General features: G+C 52.2%; 11 protein-coding genes across 11 annotated transcripts; 1 reads left to right on the plus strand and 10 right to left on the minus strand.

The window, feature by feature from the left end:
- Positions 1-28: 28 nt before the first annotated feature.
- Positions 29-1,129, minus strand: AtWU_04342 (CCDC174 family protein; the record flags this gene model as incomplete). Its single annotated transcript, XM_035499453.1, has 1 exon — positions 29-1,129. The coding sequence occupies one exon, from the start codon at positions 1,127-1,129 to the stop codon at positions 29-31; it is 1,101 nt and encodes a 366-aa protein (XP_035355346.1).
- A 274-nt stretch (positions 1,130-1,403) lies between these two features.
- AtWU_04343 (homoserine dehydrogenase) lies at positions 1,404-2,637 on the plus strand (the record flags this gene model as incomplete). The annotated part of the gene is made up of 2 exons (XM_035499454.1): positions 1,404-1,434; positions 1,556-2,637. 2 exons carry the CDS (start codon positions 1,404-1,406, stop codon positions 2,635-2,637), a joined length of 1,113 nt encoding a protein of 370 aa, XP_035355347.1.
- Positions 2,638-2,745: 108 nt separating this feature from the next.
- AtWU_04344 (heme-dependent oxidative N-demethylase family protein) lies at positions 2,746-4,208 on the minus strand (the record flags this gene model as incomplete). The annotated part of the gene is made up of 4 exons (XM_035499455.1): positions 2,746-2,976; positions 3,075-3,832; positions 3,897-4,047; positions 4,104-4,208. The coding sequence occupies 4 exons, from the start codon at positions 4,206-4,208 to the stop codon at positions 2,746-2,748; spliced, it is 1,245 nt and encodes a 414-aa protein (XP_035355348.1).
- A 1,085-nt stretch (positions 4,209-5,293) lies between these two features.
- Positions 5,294-5,760, minus strand: AtWU_04345 (FCP1-like phosphatase, phosphatase domain protein; the record flags this gene model as incomplete). The annotated part of the gene is made up of 2 exons (XM_035499456.1): positions 5,294-5,605; positions 5,695-5,760. The coding sequence occupies 2 exons, from the start codon at positions 5,758-5,760 to the stop codon at positions 5,294-5,296; spliced, it is 378 nt and encodes a 125-aa protein (XP_035355349.1).
- A 763-nt stretch (positions 5,761-6,523) lies between these two features.
- AtWU_04346 (putative DUF221 domain protein) lies at positions 6,524-9,503 on the minus strand (the record flags this gene model as incomplete). The annotated part of the gene is made up of 3 exons (XM_035499457.1): positions 6,524-8,749; positions 8,808-9,356; positions 9,423-9,503. The coding sequence occupies 3 exons, from the start codon at positions 9,501-9,503 to the stop codon at positions 6,524-6,526; spliced, it is 2,856 nt and encodes a 951-aa protein (XP_035355350.1).
- Positions 9,504-11,390: 1,887 nt separating this feature from the next.
- On the minus strand, positions 11,391-12,675 carry AtWU_04347 (fructose-bisphosphate aldolase FBA1; the record flags this gene model as incomplete). Its single annotated transcript, XM_035499458.1, has 4 exons — positions 11,391-11,951; positions 12,003-12,305; positions 12,382-12,492; positions 12,568-12,675. The coding sequence occupies 4 exons, from the start codon at positions 12,673-12,675 to the stop codon at positions 11,391-11,393; spliced, it is 1,083 nt and encodes a 360-aa protein (XP_035355351.1).
- Positions 12,676-13,505: 830 nt separating this feature from the next.
- On the minus strand, positions 13,506-13,868 carry AtWU_04348 (pheromone response protein; the record flags this gene model as incomplete). Its single annotated transcript, XM_035499459.1, has 1 exon — positions 13,506-13,868. The coding sequence occupies one exon, from the start codon at positions 13,866-13,868 to the stop codon at positions 13,506-13,508; it is 363 nt and encodes a 120-aa protein (XP_035355352.1).
- A 246-nt stretch (positions 13,869-14,114) lies between these two features.
- Positions 14,115-15,884, minus strand: AtWU_04349 (Ran exchange factor Prp20/Pim1; the record flags this gene model as incomplete). Its single annotated transcript, XM_035499460.1, has 3 exons — positions 14,115-14,975; positions 15,032-15,534; positions 15,665-15,884. The coding sequence occupies 3 exons, from the start codon at positions 15,882-15,884 to the stop codon at positions 14,115-14,117; spliced, it is 1,584 nt and encodes a 527-aa protein (XP_035355353.1).
- Positions 15,885-16,647: 763 nt separating this feature from the next.
- Positions 16,648-18,525, minus strand: AtWU_04350 (putative ubiquitin C-terminal hydrolase; the record flags this gene model as incomplete). Its single annotated transcript, XM_035499461.1, has 1 exon — positions 16,648-18,525. The coding sequence occupies one exon, from the start codon at positions 18,523-18,525 to the stop codon at positions 16,648-16,650; it is 1,878 nt and encodes a 625-aa protein (XP_035355354.1).
- A 1,259-nt stretch (positions 18,526-19,784) lies between these two features.
- Positions 19,785-21,397, minus strand: lys1 (saccharopine dehydrogenase (NAD+, L-lysine-forming); the record flags this gene model as incomplete). Its single annotated transcript, XM_035499462.1, has 8 exons — positions 19,785-20,070; positions 20,133-20,280; positions 20,333-20,429; positions 20,480-20,682; positions 20,736-20,976; positions 21,039-21,055; positions 21,198-21,278; positions 21,337-21,397. 8 exons carry the CDS (start codon positions 21,395-21,397, stop codon positions 19,785-19,787), a joined length of 1,134 nt encoding a protein of 377 aa, XP_035355355.1.
- A 459-nt stretch (positions 21,398-21,856) lies between these two features.
- AtWU_04352 (uncharacterized protein) lies at positions 21,857-22,378 on the minus strand (the record flags this gene model as incomplete). The annotated part of the gene is made up of 1 exon (XM_035499463.1): positions 21,857-22,378. One exon carries the CDS (start codon positions 22,376-22,378, stop codon positions 21,857-21,859), a length of 522 nt encoding a protein of 173 aa, XP_035355356.1.
- Position 22,379: the final 1 nt, after the last annotated feature.

Below are 22,379 nucleotides of genomic sequence, written 5' to 3' on the forward strand. Positions count from 1 at the left end.
CAAAGATGAAAATATAAAGTATCAACCTTTACCCACTGCCCCCTGCCAGTAGGCCCGCGTCTCCCAAGTCAGCGAGGAACATCTCCGCGCGTCGTTTAGCCCTTAATTCATCTACCTTCTTCCTCCGTTCATCCCTCAGCCGCTCACGCTCCGCGCGTCTTTCCCGCCTGGCGTCTCGCTCCCGCTGCGTTTCCTCCCGCGCATTCAGCAACTCCTCCATCTGCTTCCTCCGCACATTCTCATCCTTCGAGAAAGCATAGAATCCCGTACCCCGATTCCGCACCTCCGCCTCAGCATCATAATGCATCTCCTCCGGCGGCGTAGCCGACCGATCCCTCCGCGCAGCCAGATCCGACATGCGCGAAGCAACCACTGCATCTGGATTAAACGCCTCCGCCTGCACCGTCGCCCCATATATCAAATTATCCGGACGCGCGGGACGCCACCGCTCTGTATTTCCCCCTCGCCCTTCCCCTTCCTCCGCTTTAAGCGCCGCCGCACGCGCCGCCTCAGCTCGAGTTCCGCGCCGTGACCGGCCCAGTTCATCTTCGTAGGAAACAATCGACGCATTATCATCATTGTCCTCAGCATCATCTTCCTCCCCATCATCTCCTTCGCCATCCTCTTTCCTCCACTTCTGATCAAAATCCACCAACCCTTCCCTCTCCTTGCGCCGCAACCTCGCCAGATACGCATCCCCCGGTCCAACATCGTCCCCTTCGTCATCATCACTCTCCCCTCCGGCTAGATATAGTCCCCGCGACATGTCCTCATACATCCGCACCTTCTCCTCCATCCGCCGCTTAGATCGGTGCAGGGTGGCGGCGTCCACGGCCCCGATGTCCTGCGTGCGCTGGTGCGTCTGCTGCAGAGCGGCATTGTCATCGTCGCGGAGGTCAGCGGCGGCGCGTTTCTGTGCGCCTTTGTTGGGGCGACTGAAAAGATCGGATTTTGGGGCTTTGGAGGGTCGTGGGCGGCCGGTGCCGCGGGTTGATGAGGAGTCGGTGGTGCTGTCTTTGGCGATTAGGGAGGAGAGGGTGCTGGTGAAGGCGAGGGTGGAGGCGGAGGGGGCTTCGGATTGGGATGATTTTTTGTTTCGTGGTTGTCCGTAGAGAGATGGATTTGACATGGTGGGTTGGTTGATTGTGACTGTGCAGTATGTTGTTGGATTCCGTAGGAAGTACCTGACGTAGCTAATAGCTATATCCTGGAGTATTGAAGATAAGTAACTAACTAAACTAGGAGCTGAAGATGGGTCCGATATAGGACGATGACTAAGCCGGTTTAGGATGGGCCCCGCGCACCCCTCCGACTCATCTTTCCCCTCCTCTTGCTCATTCCTCCTCGTTCAATTGTCTCTCTGTGTGAAGTATAGCACTTTACTCGTTCAAAACCAATTGACAATGTCTGCTCCTGTCTTCCTCGGTGTCATTGGTAAGTTTCCCCGAATTTGCTCAGACAGCGCTGCAGTAGCAACCAGCCTGGCACTGCGAGAATCACCACCACCATGACTACAACTGCCAAAGGTTCAATTATACTAACAAAACCACACCAGGCGTCGGTGGCGTCGGCACTGCCTTCCTGAACCAGCTCGCCCGTCTCCCCAACGCCCCCAAGCTCATCCTCCTCGCCCGCTCCACCCAAACCCTCCTCTCCCCGACCCCCGCCTACAGCCCCAGCATCCCCGCCGCGGAATGGAAGACCGCCAGCGCAACCCCCTCCCTGACCAAGTCCGGCGCCCTCTCCGCTGAGGAAATCGCCAACTACCTCTCCTCGGCGCCCGGCCGCTCCATCCTCGTCGACAACACCAGCGACCCCGCCCTCGCCGCCTCCTACCCCGTCTTCCTCCGCAAGGGCATCTCCATCGTCACCCCCAACAAGAAGGGTTTCTCCTCCGACCTGTCCCTCTGGAAGGACATCTTCGCCTCCGCGGCCCAGGGCAACGCCCTCGTCTACCATGAGAGCACCGTCGGCGCTGGTCTGCCTGTTATCTCTACGCTGCGGGATCTGGTTGCCACCGGCGACGAGGTGACGCGCATCGAGGGTGTGTTTTCGGGCACGCTTTCTTTCCTGTTCAACACCTTTGCGCCGGTTGGTGGTGCTGGTGCGGGACGGAAGTGGAGTGAGGTTGTGGCTGAGGCCAAGGAGTTGGGATACACTGAGCCTGACCCGAGAGATGATCTCAATGGTATGGATGTTGCGAGGAAGTTGACTATCCTGGCGCGTATTGCTGGGTTGGAGGTCCAGGCTCCGGATGCGTTCCCTGTTGAGTCGCTGATTCCGGAGGAGTTGAGGGGCTTGGATGGCTCCGCGGAGGGTGTTAAGACTTTTATGCAGAGGTTGGGTGAGTTTGATGGCCAGATGACGGAGATTAAGGAGAGTGCCGAGAAGGAGGGTAAGGTTGTCAGGTATGTGGGTAGTGTGGATGTTGAGAAGAAGGAGGTGCGTGTTGGATTGCAGCGCTTCGATAAGGATAGTGCTATTGCTGGCCTCAAGGGCAGTGATAACATCATTAGCTTCTATACTAAGCGGTATGGAAGCAACCCGCTTATTGTCCAGGGTGCCGGTGCTGGTGGTGATGTTACTGCTATGGGTGTGTCGGCCGATTTGATCAAGGTTGTGCAGAGACTGCAGTAGACCAACCTTTCATTTCTCTAATGACAGATGGATGGATCTAGAGGATAAAATAGGTTTATTTCCCCACAAAATAAAACATGACATGATACCAACCAAATGTATACTACTCTATGCCCTCAAATACGCCTTAACCGCCTCTCCCCACACAGGGCCCCTCTTATACCGATGAATCTCCGGCACATTCCCCTCCTTCAACCCATCAATCGCCAACGCCAATTCCTCACCTAGCCCTTCCTCCTTGATCTCCCGAATAGGGTACGTATACGTATGGAACGTGAACACCAGCGCCTTGGTCTTCGGTAACCGATGTAGAGTCTGACGCTCACACCGAAGAAGAGTCTACACATAGTCAGTATGCTGTCCAACACCAAGAATATCCACCCAAACCACCAAAATCAAAAGAAAAAGATAAAATAAAAAAAAATGGAATGACATACCCCCTCCCCATCCACCTCCTCCACCCCCAACTCCCTCTCCCCTTTCTCCCCCTCATGCCCATGCAACCCCCCAAACGCAGCAAACAGCCCCGTCCCGGGGGTATTAATACTCCAATTGACGCGCTGCACGACTTTACCAACCTCCAATCTGGCAAAGAACCGATCCATACTCTTCTCCAACCGCTCTTTATACCGCGGCACGGGGTCATGGATCGTCGAGAGCCGCTTGCCGAGTTTCTCGCGCGTGTCGAAGCCAGCGGGGTAGAAGGTCGTGTATGCTTCTAGGGTGTACTTCTTCTCTTCTTGTTCTTCTTCTTCTGTTGGGTATGGGGATGATGATGATTCAGGAAGTAAGACGAGAAAATCCTCATCGACGAATGTACCTAGTGTAGAGAGCATGTCTCGGCCGGAGCCGCGGTGGGGGAGGGGGATGCGGGCGTTGGTTATTTTGTTTAGTAGGGTTTTAGTAGTACTCTCTTTGTTATTAGTGTTGTCAGTGTTGTTAGCTTGGGATTGTGGATGGGTGGTTGTCTCAAGTGTGAACATGCTCGGATAGCGCGTGGGAAGGTAAACGCCAACGATGAACTCGTATAGTTCGGTGATGGCGGCGTGGACGGGACTTTCTGGCTTTTGGCCTGCTGGGGTGACGCCTACTACGATGGTGGGGTATTGGGTGAGGAGGGATTGGCGGAGAGTGAGACGCTCTTTGTAGGTTTTGTCCATGGGGATAAGGTGGGAGATGTCGGTTGTTGTTAGGGCTGGGTGGTTATTGCTCTTGTTAGTTGGGGGTGTTCTGCTTCGGATGGGAAGGAAATGTGATACCCATGCTGAGGTGGTACTTTGGCTTGAAGGGTCGGTATTTGGTTGGTTCGGTGGTTTCCCAGTTGAATGATGGGAGGGGGATGATTGGGGGGTAGGTATCTTGTTCTTCTGCTTTCTTGGAATCATCTTTGGGGATGGTATTGGATGATTGCTGTGCGTGTTGTTAGTAACTAGTTCATATGAAGTGGTGAACAGATATAGACGTACTCGATTCCACAGTCCGAATAACCACAGTGCAAGGACAAGAAAAACTACCACGATGGGGTTGTTTTGGATATAGAATATCCAATCTTCTATCATGTTCATGTCCATATTGATGGTGGTTGAAGACGGTGTGAACTGTCAAGCGAATGAGGGGGTCTTTAGCTCTTGTACATCTCAGTTATCAGTAAGTATACTAGTAGTACTGCATGTAGTGCATGCAGCGTATCGTGATCCGCGATTGGTTGATATGTCCGTTGCATCGCCGATTGCTCCAATCCCCGACTCGGCGGGAGTTGATAGCTGCTTGATAGAAGGGATGAGTGGCAATGGTGGTTGGAGATAGCTGGTAGATGCGGGGAAGACTTCCCCGTTCCGGCGATGGCTCACGAGGTTGTATCTGAAGGGTACTACGTCGGTGATGATCCATGTACGAGTATGTCATCTTTCTGGTTGATATGGTGAAGATAATGCATACATTATGTCTGATAAGACATTCTTTTGGCGTGAGATATCCCTCGGATAGTTTACTGTGTCATAGCTTGGGTCTTTACCTTGGTAATGCCGAGGTCAGCACTAAGACTTTGAATGATCTGTTTAAGATGTTATCGTACTTACTTGGAAGGCAGGTACTTTCAATATTATTAGTGTGTAATGTAGCTAGCTTTGGATGGCTTACATCAGGTGAATTGTATAGAAGGATGAGAAGTATGCAAGGTAGATCAGACTGAGCAACGATACGAAAATACTAGAGCCACCAATTGACAAATTTGGGATATTGGCCAGCAAAAGTCCAGTAACGGTAACATTTGACATGTTTACCAAACATTTCTGGCCTGAAGTGAGAAAGTAATAAACCATATAGTAATATCACGAGTATAAAGCCCCTGAGCAAAGAGATAAAGTAAACTCATCCATTGAGCAAAGCAGGTAGGTAGGTATCTCAGCAACTGCTCAACAAGAAACCAACCACTAAACTTTAAAAGACAGAAAAAGCAACAACCTAGTATAGGTACAGGGGTATTAAAAATGCCACATGAACAGAACCTCAAAAGCACGCCTCAAAATCATGCACCAAATCAGTCATCAAAGGGAGGAGATATGGAATGTGCCCTCACCAGGAGGTATCACCATCAATATCCATACCATTATACCTCACTCGCACCCCCAAATATAACCATCACCACAGGTATATATCAATCCCCACCATGACCTCCACCATTAACCTCCACGTGAGCAACCACCCTCCTCGTCACCCCTTCTACCCCCTTCTCCTCCCGTCCACTGCCACCAACACCGCCACCACTTGTATTCCCACTCAACCCCACCAGTACTCGAGGCTGTCCATCCGGCCGCTCATTCAAACTCGGCGCCCTTGGCCGCTGCTTCCCGCGAGCTCGACCTCCCACGACCGGTAATTCGAACGTCAACATGCGCCCCGTATACAGACATATATCGAAGATGAGAAGCGCCGCCCAGGGGAAGATAGTCACGAAGCCGAGGAATATCTGCTCATGCGGAAACAGAGTTAGTTGATTTGCACTCTTTCTGTCTCCCTCAGGAGGATTCGGAGCGGGGGAGGGGAGGGGAAACGGACGAAGATGTGCACTACCGAGCTTTCGATGTAGGAGAGGGTAGGCGGGAGGAGGGAGTACCACGCCATCATTGGGGTGGCTTTATATTGTATGTCGAGAAGATGTAGTAGGTATAGGTTCGAAGCAGACCACTAGAAAGGTGGATTGGAGTATTGGGGTATTTGCATCGGTATCGGTGTGGCGGTCAGAGGCGGTGCAGTGTCCTTGCGGGATGCAGGTGAAGTTTTGAGGAGAGGTATTTCGCTCGGAGAGATCGTTGCAATTAATGAAAGGATGTGGTGGGTTACGCTGCTGAGCTGGCAGGAAGGATCGTGTAGATATACTGTGGATGCTGGGAAGCCCGGCTTGGGGTCCGGAGATCCGGCGACAGGGCGGGCAGGCAGAAAAGGCGGGCAAACGGTGGTGTGATGCAAGGTAGGTAGCTAACGAACGAAGGTCGGACTTTCATGTGCGGAGAAGAGAAATGACAGGCGGTGGCATCACCGGAGGCGATGAGGCTTGGATACAACCCTGGTGAACAGGGGGAAACTGCTGGGATTCGATGATCGCCGGCCGACTTGGCGAGGATACGACCTCTGCCAAATCAGGCAATTCGTCAGCACCTTCCGCGGGGGTGCACGAGCCACACTACTATAAGCTGACTGTAGGGAACACAGACTATTTATATTCAACAAGCAGATATAATTTTTGTTAAATGTTCAGGAATATGCTTATATGCAATTTATGTACAGCAATTCTAATCAAAAGTCGTAGGCACATGTCTTCCCGTACTCCGCCCAAATCCCATCCCAATGTCTATGCACAATCGTTATCGCTGTAAATCAAGATCATTTACCGTGGCATCCGGTAGTGTTCGTACGAGGTGAAGCTGGGGTCGTCCTGCTCTACAGGTCCATATCCCCTCGTCCGCCACCGATCCAGCGGCGTCACCGTCTCGTTCACCGCCGGGCCCTGCGCATGATGGAGCAGCTCTGTCTCGCTCTCGTTTCGCTGCTGGTAGAGTCCACCGTTCATCGGGGCCGGTACGCGGAAGGCGGGATGAATATGGTCGTTCAATGTCGGGTCGTATGCGTCATGCGGCTTCAAGCCGGACAGCGACGACGGCAGCGACGGAGCGGGAGATGATGCCCGCGAGGAGGTTGGTGACCATTCTCCCAGCGCACTGGCCGGTGTGTGCGAGCGTTCGGTCATCAGATCGTCGGGCCGGCCGTAGATACCTCCGCCAAACTCGTCCCGGAAGTCGGGGCGGTTCTTGTAGTACGAGAAATCCAAATGGTTCTCCGGGACCACTTCGAACGGAGCTGCTGCGTTTGCATCGTCCATCATAGACTTTCCCGGGTGTGAAGACGACATGGCATCCATCGCGATGTCGGAATATTCACCTTCGCCCTCGAACGTTCCCAGCCGGCCGCTATAGATACGCTTCAAGGCCTCCGCAGCCTTGGCGTGCACCATCGGCGTGATCAGTGGCTTGTAGAGAGCCGGGTGGCCGAACTTGGAGTTGAGCCGCTCAGATGCCTTCTTGTTCGGCTTGCTGACCGCCAGGGCTTCAGCATCTGTCAAGTTCGCGCGGTTGTAGAACGTGATATCGTCGTCGAACTTTCTCATGCAGTAGAACTTGAAGCCCAACATCAGGAGAGGAGGAGGAATCACGCAATAGACCATAGTCCACGTGCCCTTGGCGGTAGCCACGATGATGATGATAATGTTGGAGAGGATCACGGCAAAGAGCATGCGGTTGAACAAGACCCGCCAAAACTGCCCTCCAGACTCCGTCTTCGTCACGAATACATACAGGAGCATGTATTTCTTCATCATCGCATCCAGGCCAAAGTACAAAGCAGTAACGGGGAGGACAATCGGCTGCAGGGTAGCGAAGCAGAGGGCCACGGTCGCGTAGAATAAGAAGTAGTTATAGTAGCTTGCGTAGTCAAAAGCCGGCGGGGCCGTCCATTCAATCGCCTGCCGAGGCGTTGGCGAGAGAAACGTCTTGGAGAACCAGACCCAAAAGACCGAGACCAGCTGAATGAGGTCGATTGTGGCTCCTAGATTACGCTGCAGCAAATATGTCACCCAAAATGGCGAGACCTGGCACAGAGCGTTCACAATCTTGATATAGAGTTTCCCGTCTTTGATCGCTTGCCAGGCGTTTTCATCGGAGCGCTCTGCATCAATGACGGCGGACACGAATGTCCACGCCGCAGAAAACAAGGAAAAGACGATCAGATTGTTGAAGACGAAGAAAGTGTAGAGCTTGTTGAGAACATGGCGCTCTCGGGAGGTCTTGGTGACATCGCCGGCTCGGATTGCCAACCGACGGAAGATGATAGGCAAGACAATGTAAACAAGGGAGGTAACGGCAGGGGACAGGATACCCTGGACTGCGGCCCAGATGTAAGGACTGTTATCCATCGAAGTCCGGAATGCCGGCCAGACCGAGGCCAGGTTGTTCAAATTGGACAAGAAGATCGCAATCAAGCCGTTAGGTACGACGTACACCAGCGTAAGAACCGACACCCAGATTGCACTAAGAAACCGCTTCCACTTGCGCGCAGCCTTCGACAGTGGCAGGTTTTCCCAAATGAGGTCATCGGGCCGGGGCGCCAGAACAATTGTAGTTCCTTCCGGGTGCTTTTTGCGCGCGGTATAAGCAACAGCGTGGGCATGCTCAATCATATCCCAGCTGACAAAACCAAAGGGCATGGCATTGCGCCGATCAATCGATGATCGAACATGCTTAATCTCTTCTTCCAGTCTTTTGATCTTATCCGTCAAATAATCAATCGCATCCACGCGGCCGTTAGTGTGCTCTCCTCTTTCCTTTCGCGGAGGGCGCATAGTCGGACGTTTCGGTGGAAGCCGATCTGGGTGTTTAAGGTATTTGGCCAGGACTGCTTCGAGTTCGCGCACAGTTTCGTCGTGTTCCTTGATCAGACGAGGCAGTCCCTTGACGTTACGGCCGATGGAGGCTCGCGGGACAGCGGCGGTTGGATTAACCTCATCCGTCAAACGCAGAACACCTTCATCCCCTCGAGCTGCGGGAGGAATATCAGTAATCTGCCGGCGCAATAGGTCAGTACAAGTATATCGTGTCTATAGGATTGCTTCATCGCACCATCAATGTTCGCGCATGGAGACTGCGCTGATATTCGGGACTCTCAAAATACTTCCTCCGCAGCGCCAGCACGCCCTTGTAATTTCTCCAGAGGAAGAAAGCAATGATCGCATCAAAGGCCCATGCGCATATCACCTGGCCCCAAATTGCGTCGGACGTAACGTAGAGCACGGTCATCGTCGAGAAGGCACCATACTGGGACACAGTATCACCCGTGCTCTGTGTGAGATTGAGCGGGATCATGAGGCCGCAGCCGATAATGCTCAAGAAGATAAAAATATTCCGGCACATCTTGGTGAAGCGAACAAACATGGTCGCATCGAGCCCAATGCAGTCGACCAACGCCGGCTCCTTGGTCCGCAGCACAGGCTTGAGCCAGGCGAAGAAGCCCCTGCCCACTGGCGGCGGAGTGTGTTTGTTATCGGCATGTTTCACCTTGGGCGCATAGACGACCGAATGGCGAGGGCGGAAGAGGGAGAACAATAAGGCCAAGAGGATGGAGAAGCCCGCGGAGGTGGCTAATGAAGCCCAGATGGCGTTGACTTGGAACTATAAAAATTTCTTAGCTGGCTGTCGGAGGCTGAAAGTGGCGGGTGGGCGATAAAAAAAACATACGGCAGACGAGAAAGGATTCGAGATGAGCTTCAGGAATTGCTCCGTGGGGTCATCGCGCTGCTGAAGAGCGCTAGGATGCATGATGGCGGGCGAGACGAGGCGGCATCGAGGGAGCAGAACGGGAGAAACGAGGGAGGATGAGATAAAGACAAAGAAAGAAGGGACGATGCCACCGGAAGAGAAGGGAGGAAAACGAGAGTGAAACCGAACCAGATAAAGGAACTGATGGCCACGGAAGAAACTGAATGATGATGGAGAAGCAAGAGGGCCCGAGTGGGTTTTGTTGGAGGCGGGTCTGGAACACACGACGCCGACAAGGTTGGAGTGGCCGTTGCCCATCAATCCATTCTTCTGGGGATCAATGGGCGGTCTTACTTACGTACCGGAGGTACGTATCAGGCCCGATTGACAGGCAGGCTCGGTCGGAAATGCATTAATTAACTAAGTAGTGATACGCTGTCTGTGGTGTCATTGGTCCTCGCATGACCGGGGACAGCCGATCTAGAATGTAGGAAGCTTGATTTCCCCTGCTTGATTGCAGATGTATTTCAACTATTTTCCCCCCTCCCCCTTCTATAGTATCCTTCAGGCCCTCCATGCTCGTTCCTCTGCCGCACGGGTTTTCAGGGTCACTCGGTGACCGTGCCAGCAGTGCTCGCCTCAAAAACAGACTTTCCAGCAAGTTCAGTGACAAAAAAGCAAAAACCACAACAGCCCTGATCCACTCGGGCGATTTGGTTGGTTCATGCCCCATCCTCGACCGGCTTGCTATTTTGGTGGGCCAATCCCGGTCAGTCATTGCCAGCCAGTCTGGAACAATTTCTGATCATCTTCGGACTAGCGCTGCCTTTCTGAGACACATTCTTGGCACTTACACCCAGTGGAGTCTGATATTTCGGGGCGTCCGTTGGCTTGATTGGCCGCAATACATGGCAATGCTGTCCGGGTACCTTACCTGACCATACTTACCACTGTGGCTGACCAGCAACTCTGTGGCTCTGGGTCAGATGGAGAACAGAAGAAAGCACTTCTTTCCATTCCATTAAGTGAAAGAAAACGGGCCCTGTTAGCGAATCTCCGTCTCATTGGGCACAGTAGAAGAGAATGACGGCACCTCATGATACTCATGTACCGGCTGATGTGGCTATCTGATCCCTCGGATTATGTAACCCCTTTTCGCACCACGCATACTCTGTACTCTACTTGGTGCACGGCTATTTCACTACTATTGCCAATAGTAGTGAGGATCCGTCTTACACAGTCAGGAAAAAGGGGGACAGAGTAGCTGAAGGTCATGAAAATTGGGAGCACCAGAATCACTCAGTCGATCGGGTTTCAGGGTCCAACACTATGACCCCATGGACTAGGGATTCTATTAGCCGCGCACAGATGATGGTGGCAACGGGAAAGGAATTGATTGCATTGGTGCAAGATACAGTTGAGACAAGCAGAGCTGATATAGACGGAATAGCCTTCCTCTCACTGGTCGACCTCGATGGTGATCATGGGTCCAAGCTGACAGCATCACACCCGAGTATTCTATTTATACATACAGAGCGGGAAAGGGCTCATGTTTGCGTGAATTGATGTCCTGAGACAAACTCCATCACCTACGGCTGATTGGAGCGAACACGGGTCCATGAAGTCATCGCTCGGTTACGCTGCCGAAGTGATCACAACGTGCGCATTAAGTTTCATACAGCAGACATTACTTTATTTCGTCTTCAGACTACTTACGGAGTACTACATACATCATCATCAGCATCATCACCGCTCTCAGAACTCCGTATCAATCAACAACATCAAGCATCCCCACAGAGGCAGCCAATGGGGCCCCGTATCATGGCCCCAGGTTACGGTCAAACAAACAACATATTTTTGCCGTTCTTAAATTGTCATTTTATGTACTGGTATCTGGTTTCGTCATATTCCGAAGGCACATCACATCAGGTAAACGTCAAGACCTTTTTACAGCTGGCCAGCAGTGTTGAAGTCCTCCAGAGCAACCTGGACACGCTTGGACATGGTCTTCTCACCCTCACGAACCCAGACGCGGGGGTCGAAGAACTTCTTGTTGGGCTTGTCCTCACCGTCGGGGTTACCGACAGCGGTCAGGAGGTAGTCCTTCTTGTTGAGCATGTAGTCACGGATACCGGACATGTAGGCGAACTGCATGTCAGTGTCAAGGTTGACCTTGACAACACCGTAGCTGATAGCCTCCTTGTACTCCTCCTTGGAAGAGCCGGAGCCACCGTGGAAGACAAAGAAGACGGGCTTGTCAGAGGAGGAGTTGGTCTTCTCCTTGACGTAGGCCTGGTGCTTCTGGAGAAGCTCGGGGTGGAGACGGACGTTGCCGGGCTTGTAGACACCGTGCACATTACCGAAACCAGCGGCAATGGAGAAGTAGGGGCTGATGGGAGCAAGGGCGTTGTGGATGGCAAGGATGTCCTCGGGCTGAGTGTACAGGGAGTTGTTGTCAACATCCTCGTTGTTGACACCATCCTCCTCACCACCGGTGATACCGATTTCCTAAAGAGTCAGTCGACAATCTTGTCTAGTAGCAACGACAGTAGGACATACCATCTCGAGCCACTGCTTCATGGGGGCAGCACGCTTGAGGTAAGCGGCGGTGGTCTGGATGTTGTAGTCGACGGGCTCCTCAGACAGGTCAATCATGTGGCTGGAGAAGAGGGGCTCCTGGTGGAGCTTGAAGTACTCCTCATCCGCGTCGAGGAGACCATCGAGCCAGGGAAGAAGCTTCTTGGCGCAGTGGTCGGTGTGGAGGACGACGGGAACGCCGTAGGTGGGAGCAATGCTGCGGATGTAGTGGGCAGCGGCGATACCACCGGCAATGGAGGCCTTCTGGCCATCGTTGCTGACACCCTATCATGAACAGTCAGTGGCTGTTTCTGGCTTCAAAGGAGCACCTATAGGTCAGGAAAAAGGTTCCCAAACGTACCTTGCCAGCGAAGTAGGCAGCACCACCCTGGGAGACCTGGAGGACGATGGGGCACTTCTGGTCGCGAGCAGCCTCAAGGCAAGAGACGACGGTGGAGGAGGAAGTCACGTTCTAAAGTGATGGGGGCAGCTGTTAGTCACTGGAGTCTGGTTTTGCGGGATGGAATTGAGGGGTGGTGAGACCTACAATGGCGGGGATAGCAAAGCCCTTCTCCTTAGCGTAGTTGAAGAGACGGAGAACGTCATCACCAACGATGACACCGGACTTGCGGGAGAGCTGTTCAAGGACACCCATTGTGATTGTTTGTAAATGAGGACTAAGGGAGATAAACTGATGAGTAATTGATAGATTGATGAATGGAGAGAAGAGAAGAGGACAACAGGAGGAGGAGCGAGACAGGGAGACCAAATAAATTCTGTGGCAGAGGACTAAAAGCTTTACCGAGCGACGAATACGGAGCTGGACATTTAAATGACGAGCACGGGCAAGGAGGGGCAACGCAGGACCAGGAGGGGGGGAACTTGGGACATGGAGGGGCCAACAGTACTCGAAGGACTCACCGGGTGGTGGGGAATGATGTGTTCAGTATGATTTCAGTGACCGGTTGGGGTTCCACGGGAGAGAGCTGTTCGTGGTGATGCTAATGAAAGAAGATGATTGCAGATCAAGAAGGGGTAAAGAAGAGAATTGGAGGGAAGGGGGGAAGAAATTTCCAAGTTCTATCCGGGATCTTGTAGAGATCTTTTAAAAGTCTTCAACACCGGACAAATCTAGTCCGAGGCTATGATGATGCTTCCATCTTGTTCCCTTTCCTGCCTGCTATGGTGGGGTTCATTCGGAAGCCCGCAATGACGCTGCTGGCTGCCTCAGGCTGCATAATTCTCCCGGGAATCCCCGCGCCCATCACATGACATCATGCAGGCTGCCTTGCCTTCGGTCCGACTTTCTATCGTCCAGGAATCAAGCAGCAGTGTTGGCTAACAGTGGGTAGTAATTGCTGCTGGTCTGCTATAAATGTGGATACAGTACTCCGCCTTACACCTACATAGCAGGTACGTAGTTTCCCAGGGTCTGTATACAGCAGCATAGACGGGGCTGGAGGGTACATCATCACGTCGCTGTGATCAATGGTCAACCGGTTGCACTGGACAACCATTTCGGCTACTGGCCCCTTTTGGGTTCCTGCCTGCGAAAACATTGACCCAGTTCTCTCCGTATTTCTTTCGTGCTTCATCCAGCACCGGAGAATTCAGCGGGAATTTTCCTCCGTTCTCGTTGCAGGATGTTCCAACCACTTCGTTGCTTTTCTGCCGGTCACGGCCTAGACTGTCCTTCCCCGGTCCAGCTGATCTGAAAATAAGATAAAGAGGGGGTGCTCTTCCGCCGATATGTGGAGCCTTGGGTAACCCCGGGTTGGGGATATCCTCGTCCTTGTAGTATTCCGGGCCTAAAACCGGATAACCACCGGCGAAACGTTCAACCTGCATGGTCCGGATGACGGGCTGGCTAGTCAGGATTGTTCGAGACCCGAGGGAAACTAACCCCAACGGCATCGAAGCAGTTAGTTCATGTCTGTAGTGTTGTGTTTACGCATATAGTCAGTATCCACTTCCTACTAGGAGCGCAATCTCCAAAAATTCTCGTGATTGGAGTGTAACTACTGTCACATAATAATACATAGAGCTCAATTCAAATGGGTAACAGAACTATTGCAAAAGTCGCATCAAGAAATATCAAGCATCGGTTCCGTTCACTTGCGGCGAGTAGGCTCCAACGAGCATACTGAACTGCCCTCCTCCTGCGGCACCAACCAGCTTCTTTCCGTTGACGTGCTTGTTTTGGAGGAGGGTTGGCCGTTCAACCTCATCCACATCGCGGTGGCCGGCTTGACGCTGTACGTTAAAACCCCAGCTGTACGCCTGACCGTCTTTGGTAATAGCAAAGGAGTGGTCACTGGAGGCCGTCGCGAAGACAACCTCTTCCTTGATGTCGGTGAGGGGAGTTGGCACCGTCAGGATACGGGGCCGTCCATGCTCATCGTGCACAAGCTCCTCCTCCGGCATGTCCGCCAGCGGGATACCAAGAGCCTTGTTATCCACGCGTCCCCATGAAAGGCACTTTCCGTCTTCGGTGACAGCCACACTGTGGTCCTTTCCACCGCAGATGGAGACGATCTTGCTGTGCTTGCGGAAAGACTTGACTTCCGTCGGGTAGAGAACGACGGCATCGCTTTCTCCAGCGCTCATCGGGACGGCCGTCTGCCCGAAGTTGTTAGAACCCCAAGCGTGCACGCGACCGTTCTTGCGGACAGCGAAGGAGTGGTAAGAACCAGTTCCGATGCTCACGACATCCGACGGAAGCGCGCACTGTCCCGGGATGAGACTCTCGAGCTTGCCGTGCAGACGTCCAGAAATTCTCCGACCAAGCTGGTTCTGCTCCTCACAACCCCAGGTCAAAACAGCGCCCTTCGCTGTCAGCGCCAGGACGTGCTGTGCGCCAGACGCAAGCTGTGTCACTTTCTCAAGACCGGGAACCAAAACTGGCTGTCTTTGGATCTTCGTCTCGGGAGAGAAACCGATCACACCGTTGCTTCCCTATTCCGAGTTAGATCAAAAGTAACAATAATTCGAACATAAGCGTGGCAACTCACTCTGAATGTACCCCAACCATAGACACGACCCTCCTGAGTGAGAGCGAAAGTGGCACTATCCGTCGCGGTAATCTGCGTGAAAACAGTACCTTCAGGGAAGAGAGCAGAGTCCACAGCCGTGGGAGTCGCCTCCTTCATGTTGAGGTCAACCTCATCATCATCAGAGTCCGAGTCCGACTCCTCCTTAGCCTCATCGCCATTTACGCCATCACCGTTCTCCTCCACCTTGCGCTCCTCCTTTGTATCTCTACCCAGCGTACCCTCATCATTGACACCCCAAGTAAGGATCTTGTTATCGTGCGTAAGAGCAGCCGAGTGCACACCACCGATAGCCAACTGCACGACACCGACCGATTCCGCGGGCAGCTTCGGGTTTAGGACCGGACCAGGAATTTCAGACTTTTTCGTCGCATCTCCAAGACCCAATTCACCGTAGCAATTCGTTCCAAAGACATATACATCGAGGCGCTGAGTAGGTGCGTGGTTGATGACGGCCAGAGCTTCTACCGGAACGAAACAAATACCCGTTAGCCCAACATTCCGCGGAGCAACATCATCGAACGCGCCACAAAAACAAACCCCAAAACAAAGCAGAACACTAATTTCGCAACGCAATTGATCGATTGAACTCACCCTTCTGCTTCTTGGTCACGCGCGCCGGTGCCGCTGGTGCAGCCCCTGACGTTGTCGTCTCTTCCACAGAGTCTGCAGCCTTACGCTTCCTCGAAGAAGCCTGGGGTTTTGCGCTCGCGCTGGTGTTGGCGGTCTTCTTCACCTTGTCGGCAGCAGCAGTCTTCGAGGCAGTCTCGGTTTTGGCCTTTGAGGCGCTAGATGCTGCGCGTTTGGGAGGCATTGTGTGATGGTGTTTTTGTGTTTCGCCTCTTTTTGTTATGAAAGACGGTAAGGTGAGATGTAGTATGTGATGCCTACACCCGAATTGATAGAGGAATTGGTAAGTAGGCAGAACAAATTGGCAAAGTATGAGAAAAAAGGGAAAGAAAAGGAAATAAAAAATTTGCGATAAGGGTTGCGGAAACTAGGTCGGTGAGATTATGCGGTGTTGGAGAAATTCAATAGTAGTAACACACCAGAATAAACAATAATAAATATTGAAATGATGGCAGGGATATTCGGAACCTGGAACAGAAAAGTGTTGTGCGCTCCAATCAGGGAGTGTTGTTGGGACGGGAGGCGGTTCCGGGGGCTCCCTGCACTGACTAAGGCGGTGATGAGGTGATCTTGGGTTCCCTGTTTTTCAAGGGGCGCACTGCATTAGCGGTCGTGTCCGTCGTATGACAGTCAGGGGACGCGGGAATGTGAGTGTTACTGGATAGTAGTAGAATGGAGATATCCGTGATGTGAGTTGTGTTTTTACTATCTCGAAAAATAAGAGGTAGGAACCTCGTGCATGTGTCTAATACTGTGTACTGTCTAATATGGTTTTGATGTTCCTTTTGCATAACTGTCATTCCTGAGCCGCTGCGCGACAAGGCTCCTTACATGGGTCGGTGAAATGGGCTTGTATATACCCCCGAGATACTCCTCTATTTATCCAGTATGCGTTTATTCTTATTTCCCTCGTATATGCATAAAATAGAAGTGAAATTGAAGACCGCTTACGCACCAGGCGTGGGCTTCTCAATCTCATAGAACAAGAGGTAGACCTCGCGCTGCATCCCCAAAACATCGGATGTTTTGCATTCTTTGACTTTCTCGTCCGAGACACGCCACCATCGGTCGTTCTGCTTACGGCGTCGACGGAGCCGACTGCTGGATCCGGCCGATGCTTCAACTGAAGTTGCTGGCGTACTGCGATCGCTGGTGAACGACGCTCGCGAAAATGACTTGCTCCAGCGTCCACCCTCAGTGGAGGATGAGCTGTGCGGGTCTGACACAGGCGATAGGTTTTGCTTGGATGTTGACGACTTCGAGCGAGTGCTCTGGAAAGACACCCGTGGGCTCGATGTCGGTCGAGGAGTCGGCGACGGGGGTGGTTGCAGTTGAGAGGGACGGGTCGGTGACCCTGTCAATGTCGAGATGCTTAGAGGTGCCGGCTCGCTCTCTGAAGACTTGCGAGCCTTTAGCTGAGGGCTAGGCGCCTCGGATGGGTTTTCGCTAGTTGCCCGACTCTGAGCGTACGAACTGAATACATCTGGCGTTGAGAAGGGTGGATAAAGGATATTGCGTCGGAATGACTCGTAATGTCCGCTATGGTGGCTGCCTTTATGACAGACAATTGCCAACAGCTTGTACCATTCTCGGCTCAAGATACCACCCAAAGGCAACCGCTCAGGAAAAGATACTTTGGCTGCGTTCTTGGTAGAGCTGCTGTGGTCAAAGATCGATCGCGAAAGATGGATAGCAATGATTTTGGGGAAGGCCGTTATCCGCATATGCCTCGCAATTTTTCGTTGGGGGGCGAGATCAGAAGCTGGCAAGATTACACCCTCTAAAGGACCTTCTGGGTTTGTGGCGAGGGCCGTCTGAATTTGCTGGATCTCTGCCTCAAGCCTGGCCCGGTCATCTTTGGCGCGGGTCCGGTGCAATTCCTGGGCCTTGACCTCAAGAGCATGCTGCAATCGACATTTGTCGCACTTGAAATCTTCGATATATTCAGTTTTGAGTAAACCGTCAAAGCAGGCGCTAAGCGTGGTAGAGCTCTTTTGAGGCACTTGCAAGGTCAAATTTACAAAGGAAGTCTGGTTAGGCTTGTATTGATAGTGGCAAAACAGGCACTCGATCTGGGACTCGAGCTTTCCTTCGAAAGGGAAGCCGTACTCGTGGTCGATTTCTTTGAGCTTGTTGTCGATAATGGCGGGCAACCCGTTCTCAGATCCGTCATCAATCCGCACCTCAACCTCTGCAGGGCTGTTGGGAGAAGTCTCATTGCCTGGTTCTACAGACTCCGGGCCTGGCGACAACTCCGGTATGGTCTTCGCTCGTGATCGTGCTTTAACGCCGGCGTGGTACTCATCGCAAAGCCTTTCTGCGACAATCTGCAAGAACTCCTGCGCATCCTGCTGACTGCGACTGATCCGTGTCCGATAGGCGTACTCAAGAGACTGGATGAAGGGTCGCGCAGATATGGTTTTCTTGTAGATCGGGCGTTCGTTTAGTCGGTCGAGCATCTCCTTGAGAGCTCTGGTGATGCTACCCTGTTGCAGTTCCCTTATCCTGTCCGGCTTCGCATCCCGAGGCATATCATCCGGTGGGGGAAGTTCGTTGTATATATCAGAACCGTCTAGTTCACGCCTATGAAGCTCTCGGATCAGGTAGACACGCAGATCACCAAGCCCTGCAAGTGCCTGCAGCACCGAGTTGATGAAGCAGTCATTGGCGGGGTTGGATAATCCAACAATATTCTTCTTGCGGGAATTATCGTGTGACTCGTCTCCATCGATAGTGTAGTTGGGGCCGAAGACATAGAATAGAGCAATAGCCGCAAGAGATGCTCCCGCCGCATAAGCGGCGACAGTGCTTGATTTTTCCTGCATCACCCCTTATACGTGTCGGGTTGTGTAGCTGAGGAGAGCAGGACTGGGGGACGGAGAGAAGCGGTCGTCGACGTCAATGCTATGGTTGATCCATCGAAAGATGTGCCATGAAGCTGGGTAGTTCAAACAGACACGGAACTCCGGTGCCAAGAAGACGAGCCAAGCCGAGATTTTCCCTCCTACACTTGTATCCTCTCACATATACGCAGCCTTCAGGGGTCCATGGGATCAGATGGTGGGTTTTATCAGTTGTTCGATGGCTATGAGCGGGATAACCGTCAGCAGCAGTTCCCCCATAGAACCGAGGGTGTGGAGAGGGCATGGGGTAATTTCAGGTAGACAGGAGGGGGGCCGCCAATGACAGCGTTCTCACCAGAATAGAGTAATGAGGCGGCTGGTATCCCACTCCAGTGCATGCCAACACGAGAATACTTGACGAACCTATTCGACGCGGTAGCCGCAACGGAAGACTTCTCGTTGGATAGGCGGTAGCAGGGCTGCTTCTCTGTTTTCCTTGGTATTCTCGGATGTTTCTCAGCGCCGAGCGCCCGCTATGCTCAGCGCACCGACGGGAGACTTCGGCGTTTCCCACAGCGGTTCATGATCCCCACATTACTTTATTGGTAATTCATTATGGTTCAACTATTCCGAAGATCTGAGGATCAACGAAGAGATCGCAGTGGTAGTTCGAGACGTCTGCAAAGCTATATTTTTAGGTAATAGGGGATGGTTGCAAGCTTGGAAGGGCTCACTCCTGTCGATAGAGCACGCAAATCCCTTGCTGCCTCCTGTAATAGCATGGCGAGGCTCAGTGTAACGAAGCAATCGGATAATCAAGCTAACAACCACTGCGGATATATGGCAGGTTAGGATTAAGAGCACGAAGTCCGAACGAACCCCACGAGAAACAATAATGATGAGCGGGGGTGCCCGGTGTGATCGGGGTGAGAAGGAGGAGAGGGGCACTCGAATGTTCTATTTGCCTGAGCCTCCGCCTCAGCCCGAGTCACAAAACAAAGGAAACTACCACGCGAACACACTAGCACTTGTACACTTCGTGGGAGCCTACCCCATAACGCATGATATTACTTTAACAACACTTTTTGTTGCCTCTATTCTAGTCAATAGTCTCATATCATAACATGCTAACATCCATAAACCATCGAGATTTCCAGGAAAGCATCGTATCAATCGGTACCCATAATACACGAAAAAATCCTTTTTTCAGAAGCCAGCCTGATTTTGAAGAAGTGCATCATTTAAGCCCGTAGGGACTCGGGCAACGTAGCAACCTTTTCATTGAAAAGATCCTCAGCCTGCTTCCAGACACGGGCGTTTTGCCGGTCCTTCAGCTGGAGCAAGCTAGGGAGCAAGGCCTGGCTGAACATCTCCGAACTCTCACGAGGCAGAAGAGACGGAAGGTGATCGATGCTGATCACACTCAGGCCAGCAACCTGGCTTCCGCCTGCCAAGGTGACGGGAACAGTAGGCTTGTCAAAGGTAGTAGTGATAGAATACACAGGAAGAGGGTTGTGGGGGTTGGTGCTATTGATAAGAAGTTATACAATGGTCAGCGGAATTCCCGAGGTCAGGAATGGGAGCCTTACGTATCAGCGCTCACATCGCAGATGACCGACAAGCGGCGGTTCGGCGATGTAAGAGTCTCTGGAGTAACGAAGGGAGGGATCTGTGCGCTGAGGTAAATGCAGTTGACGAGAATATCGACATCCTCGACGATTTCCCGGAAGGGACCGCCTGCAATAAGTGTTAGTGCACGAAAACAACAAAAAGGCTAAAGACAACTGACCCTTCTTGGTTTCCTCGATATCCCACCGAACAATGTCGGAGTCTGGAATACCCACGTCCTTGGCGAGCTGCACAGCACCACTACCACAACGGCCGAGCTGTGACATTGTCAGAAGAGTTGTTAGATTAGACAAGACGAATAACTCACAGCGCCAATGACAAGAATCTTGGGAGAGCGGCCAGACTGCTTCTTACCCTCCTCGAGGGACTTCTTGACCGACTCGATAAGGGCATCCTGGTTGATGTACGGAACCTCACCAGGCAAAGGCTCGCCCTCAGGGTGCGTCAACTGCCAAGCCCAGTTCTTAACAGCCAAAGCGGAACCGGCATAACCGGCGGACCAACCGAAAGCTAAAGCATAAGATCAGCTGCTGTAATGGTACATATTCATGCATAGTTCTTACCAGCGACTCTCCGACCGACATCATCGGTGAGGAATTCAAGGTCCAAGAGAGTACCACCTCCCCGAGGCCAGCGGCTGAGGACCTGCTCCCAGCCGCCCTGCTGCTTGTAGCAGTGTGCAAAGGAGATGTGAACGTGCTCCAGGGGGAAATCATCCTCAGGGAGCTCCTTGAGACCCAGAACGTAGGCATCCTTGGGGGCATCCTTCACCCAAGAACCTTCCTCCACCAGCGGCGCGCCAATCTGTAAGTTGGGAAGGTGAGATTCCGTACGAACAAAAGGGTGACGTGCTTCTACACGCATACCTTGGCAAAATCTTCGTCTAGAAAGAGATAATAATGTTAGACAGGTTCACAAAACCGAGTGTAGAGATGGAGAGCATTAAAGGATACAGCTGCTAACCAGCCGTAGTGGCCCCTTAAAACGTCATTGAAATTATGGATTAAGAAAGGTGTCCCTCTTACCATCAAAAATCCGCTGGGTGGAGCGCTCGACAGTCACTTCATATCCAGCATCCATAAGAGCCTTGCAGGTAGTCGGTGTCACTGCACCATATTAGCATACTAGAGTAATATGCAATTGGCTTTGAGGTCCAATGCTCACAGGCAGACCGAGCCTCGGCGGGCTTGGTTTCGGCACGCAGCCAGATCTTGTTGGAGGACATGTTTGTGAGATGGCAATTGGGTGTTATCTGCGTGAAGTTGATGTTCAGAATCAGAATTTTAAAGTTCTTCGACGAGAAATTAATGCTATCGCTGCTGGACCTATGACACAGACTTGCCCCTCTGGTGATAGCGGGGAAGAAGAGTGGTTGTTCCGTCCCGGAATGTGACTCAGCGTGCACTGTCATCGCCGATTTCGGCGATTTGAGATACTGCGATTACGAGAGGTCAGCCCTAGAATATGCCTCGAATAGCAGTGCCAGAGATGGCTACCATAGGGTTGATCTCAATGGCATAGAAAACAGTTTAGCTTATCATGCTAATCAAGTTCATATTCTGCTATTCGAAGCAATTGATACTCTCATACACAAGAGGTGTCCTAAATTCCCGTCTGTTTTCCGACAAGTGCCATCTTGATGAATGTCCACTCCTAACGTCATTGAGACAAACAATCGGAGGCTTTAAGGAGCAACCTTAGTGCGACTGCGTGTTCGACTACTGATACCATCCGTCGGGGGCTCTCTTTTGACAGATTCCTTTGCAGTTTTGGATCGCCCACTCTTCTTGTCCCCATTTGTAGTTTGGCCTTTCTTAGTGTGCTTCGCAGTCGTAGGAAATGGCGGTGCGGTCTCCGGCCCATTTTTCTCTGCATCATTCCTCTTCTTCTTCTTGGTTGCAGGCTCCTTGGCATCATCAGCGCCAGTTTTACCCGCTTCCACTGTCGCGGGTGTCGCCTCGTGCTCCCGCTTCTCACCCACATTCGACTCAGTAACAGACTCCTTGGGAGTTGTATCTACAGATGTGGGAACCTGCGAGCGGGGTTCTGTCTCATTGGTAGATTTCGCGTCATCAACGGTCTTGGTGTCTGGAGTAGGCTTGTTCTCCTCAGCGGGCTCAGTCGCGGAGGATAGTTTCGCTGGAAGATTGGCGCCATTTGTTGGCTCTTGTTCTTCTGAATTGTCAGTACATGACGTCTGGAGCATG

Source organism: Aspergillus tubingensis (assembly GCF_013340325.1).
Source record: "Aspergillus tubingensis WU-2223L DNA, scaffold_6, whole genome shotgun sequence".
NCBI lineage: Eukaryota > Fungi > Ascomycota > Eurotiomycetes > Eurotiales > Aspergillaceae > Aspergillus > Aspergillus tubingensis.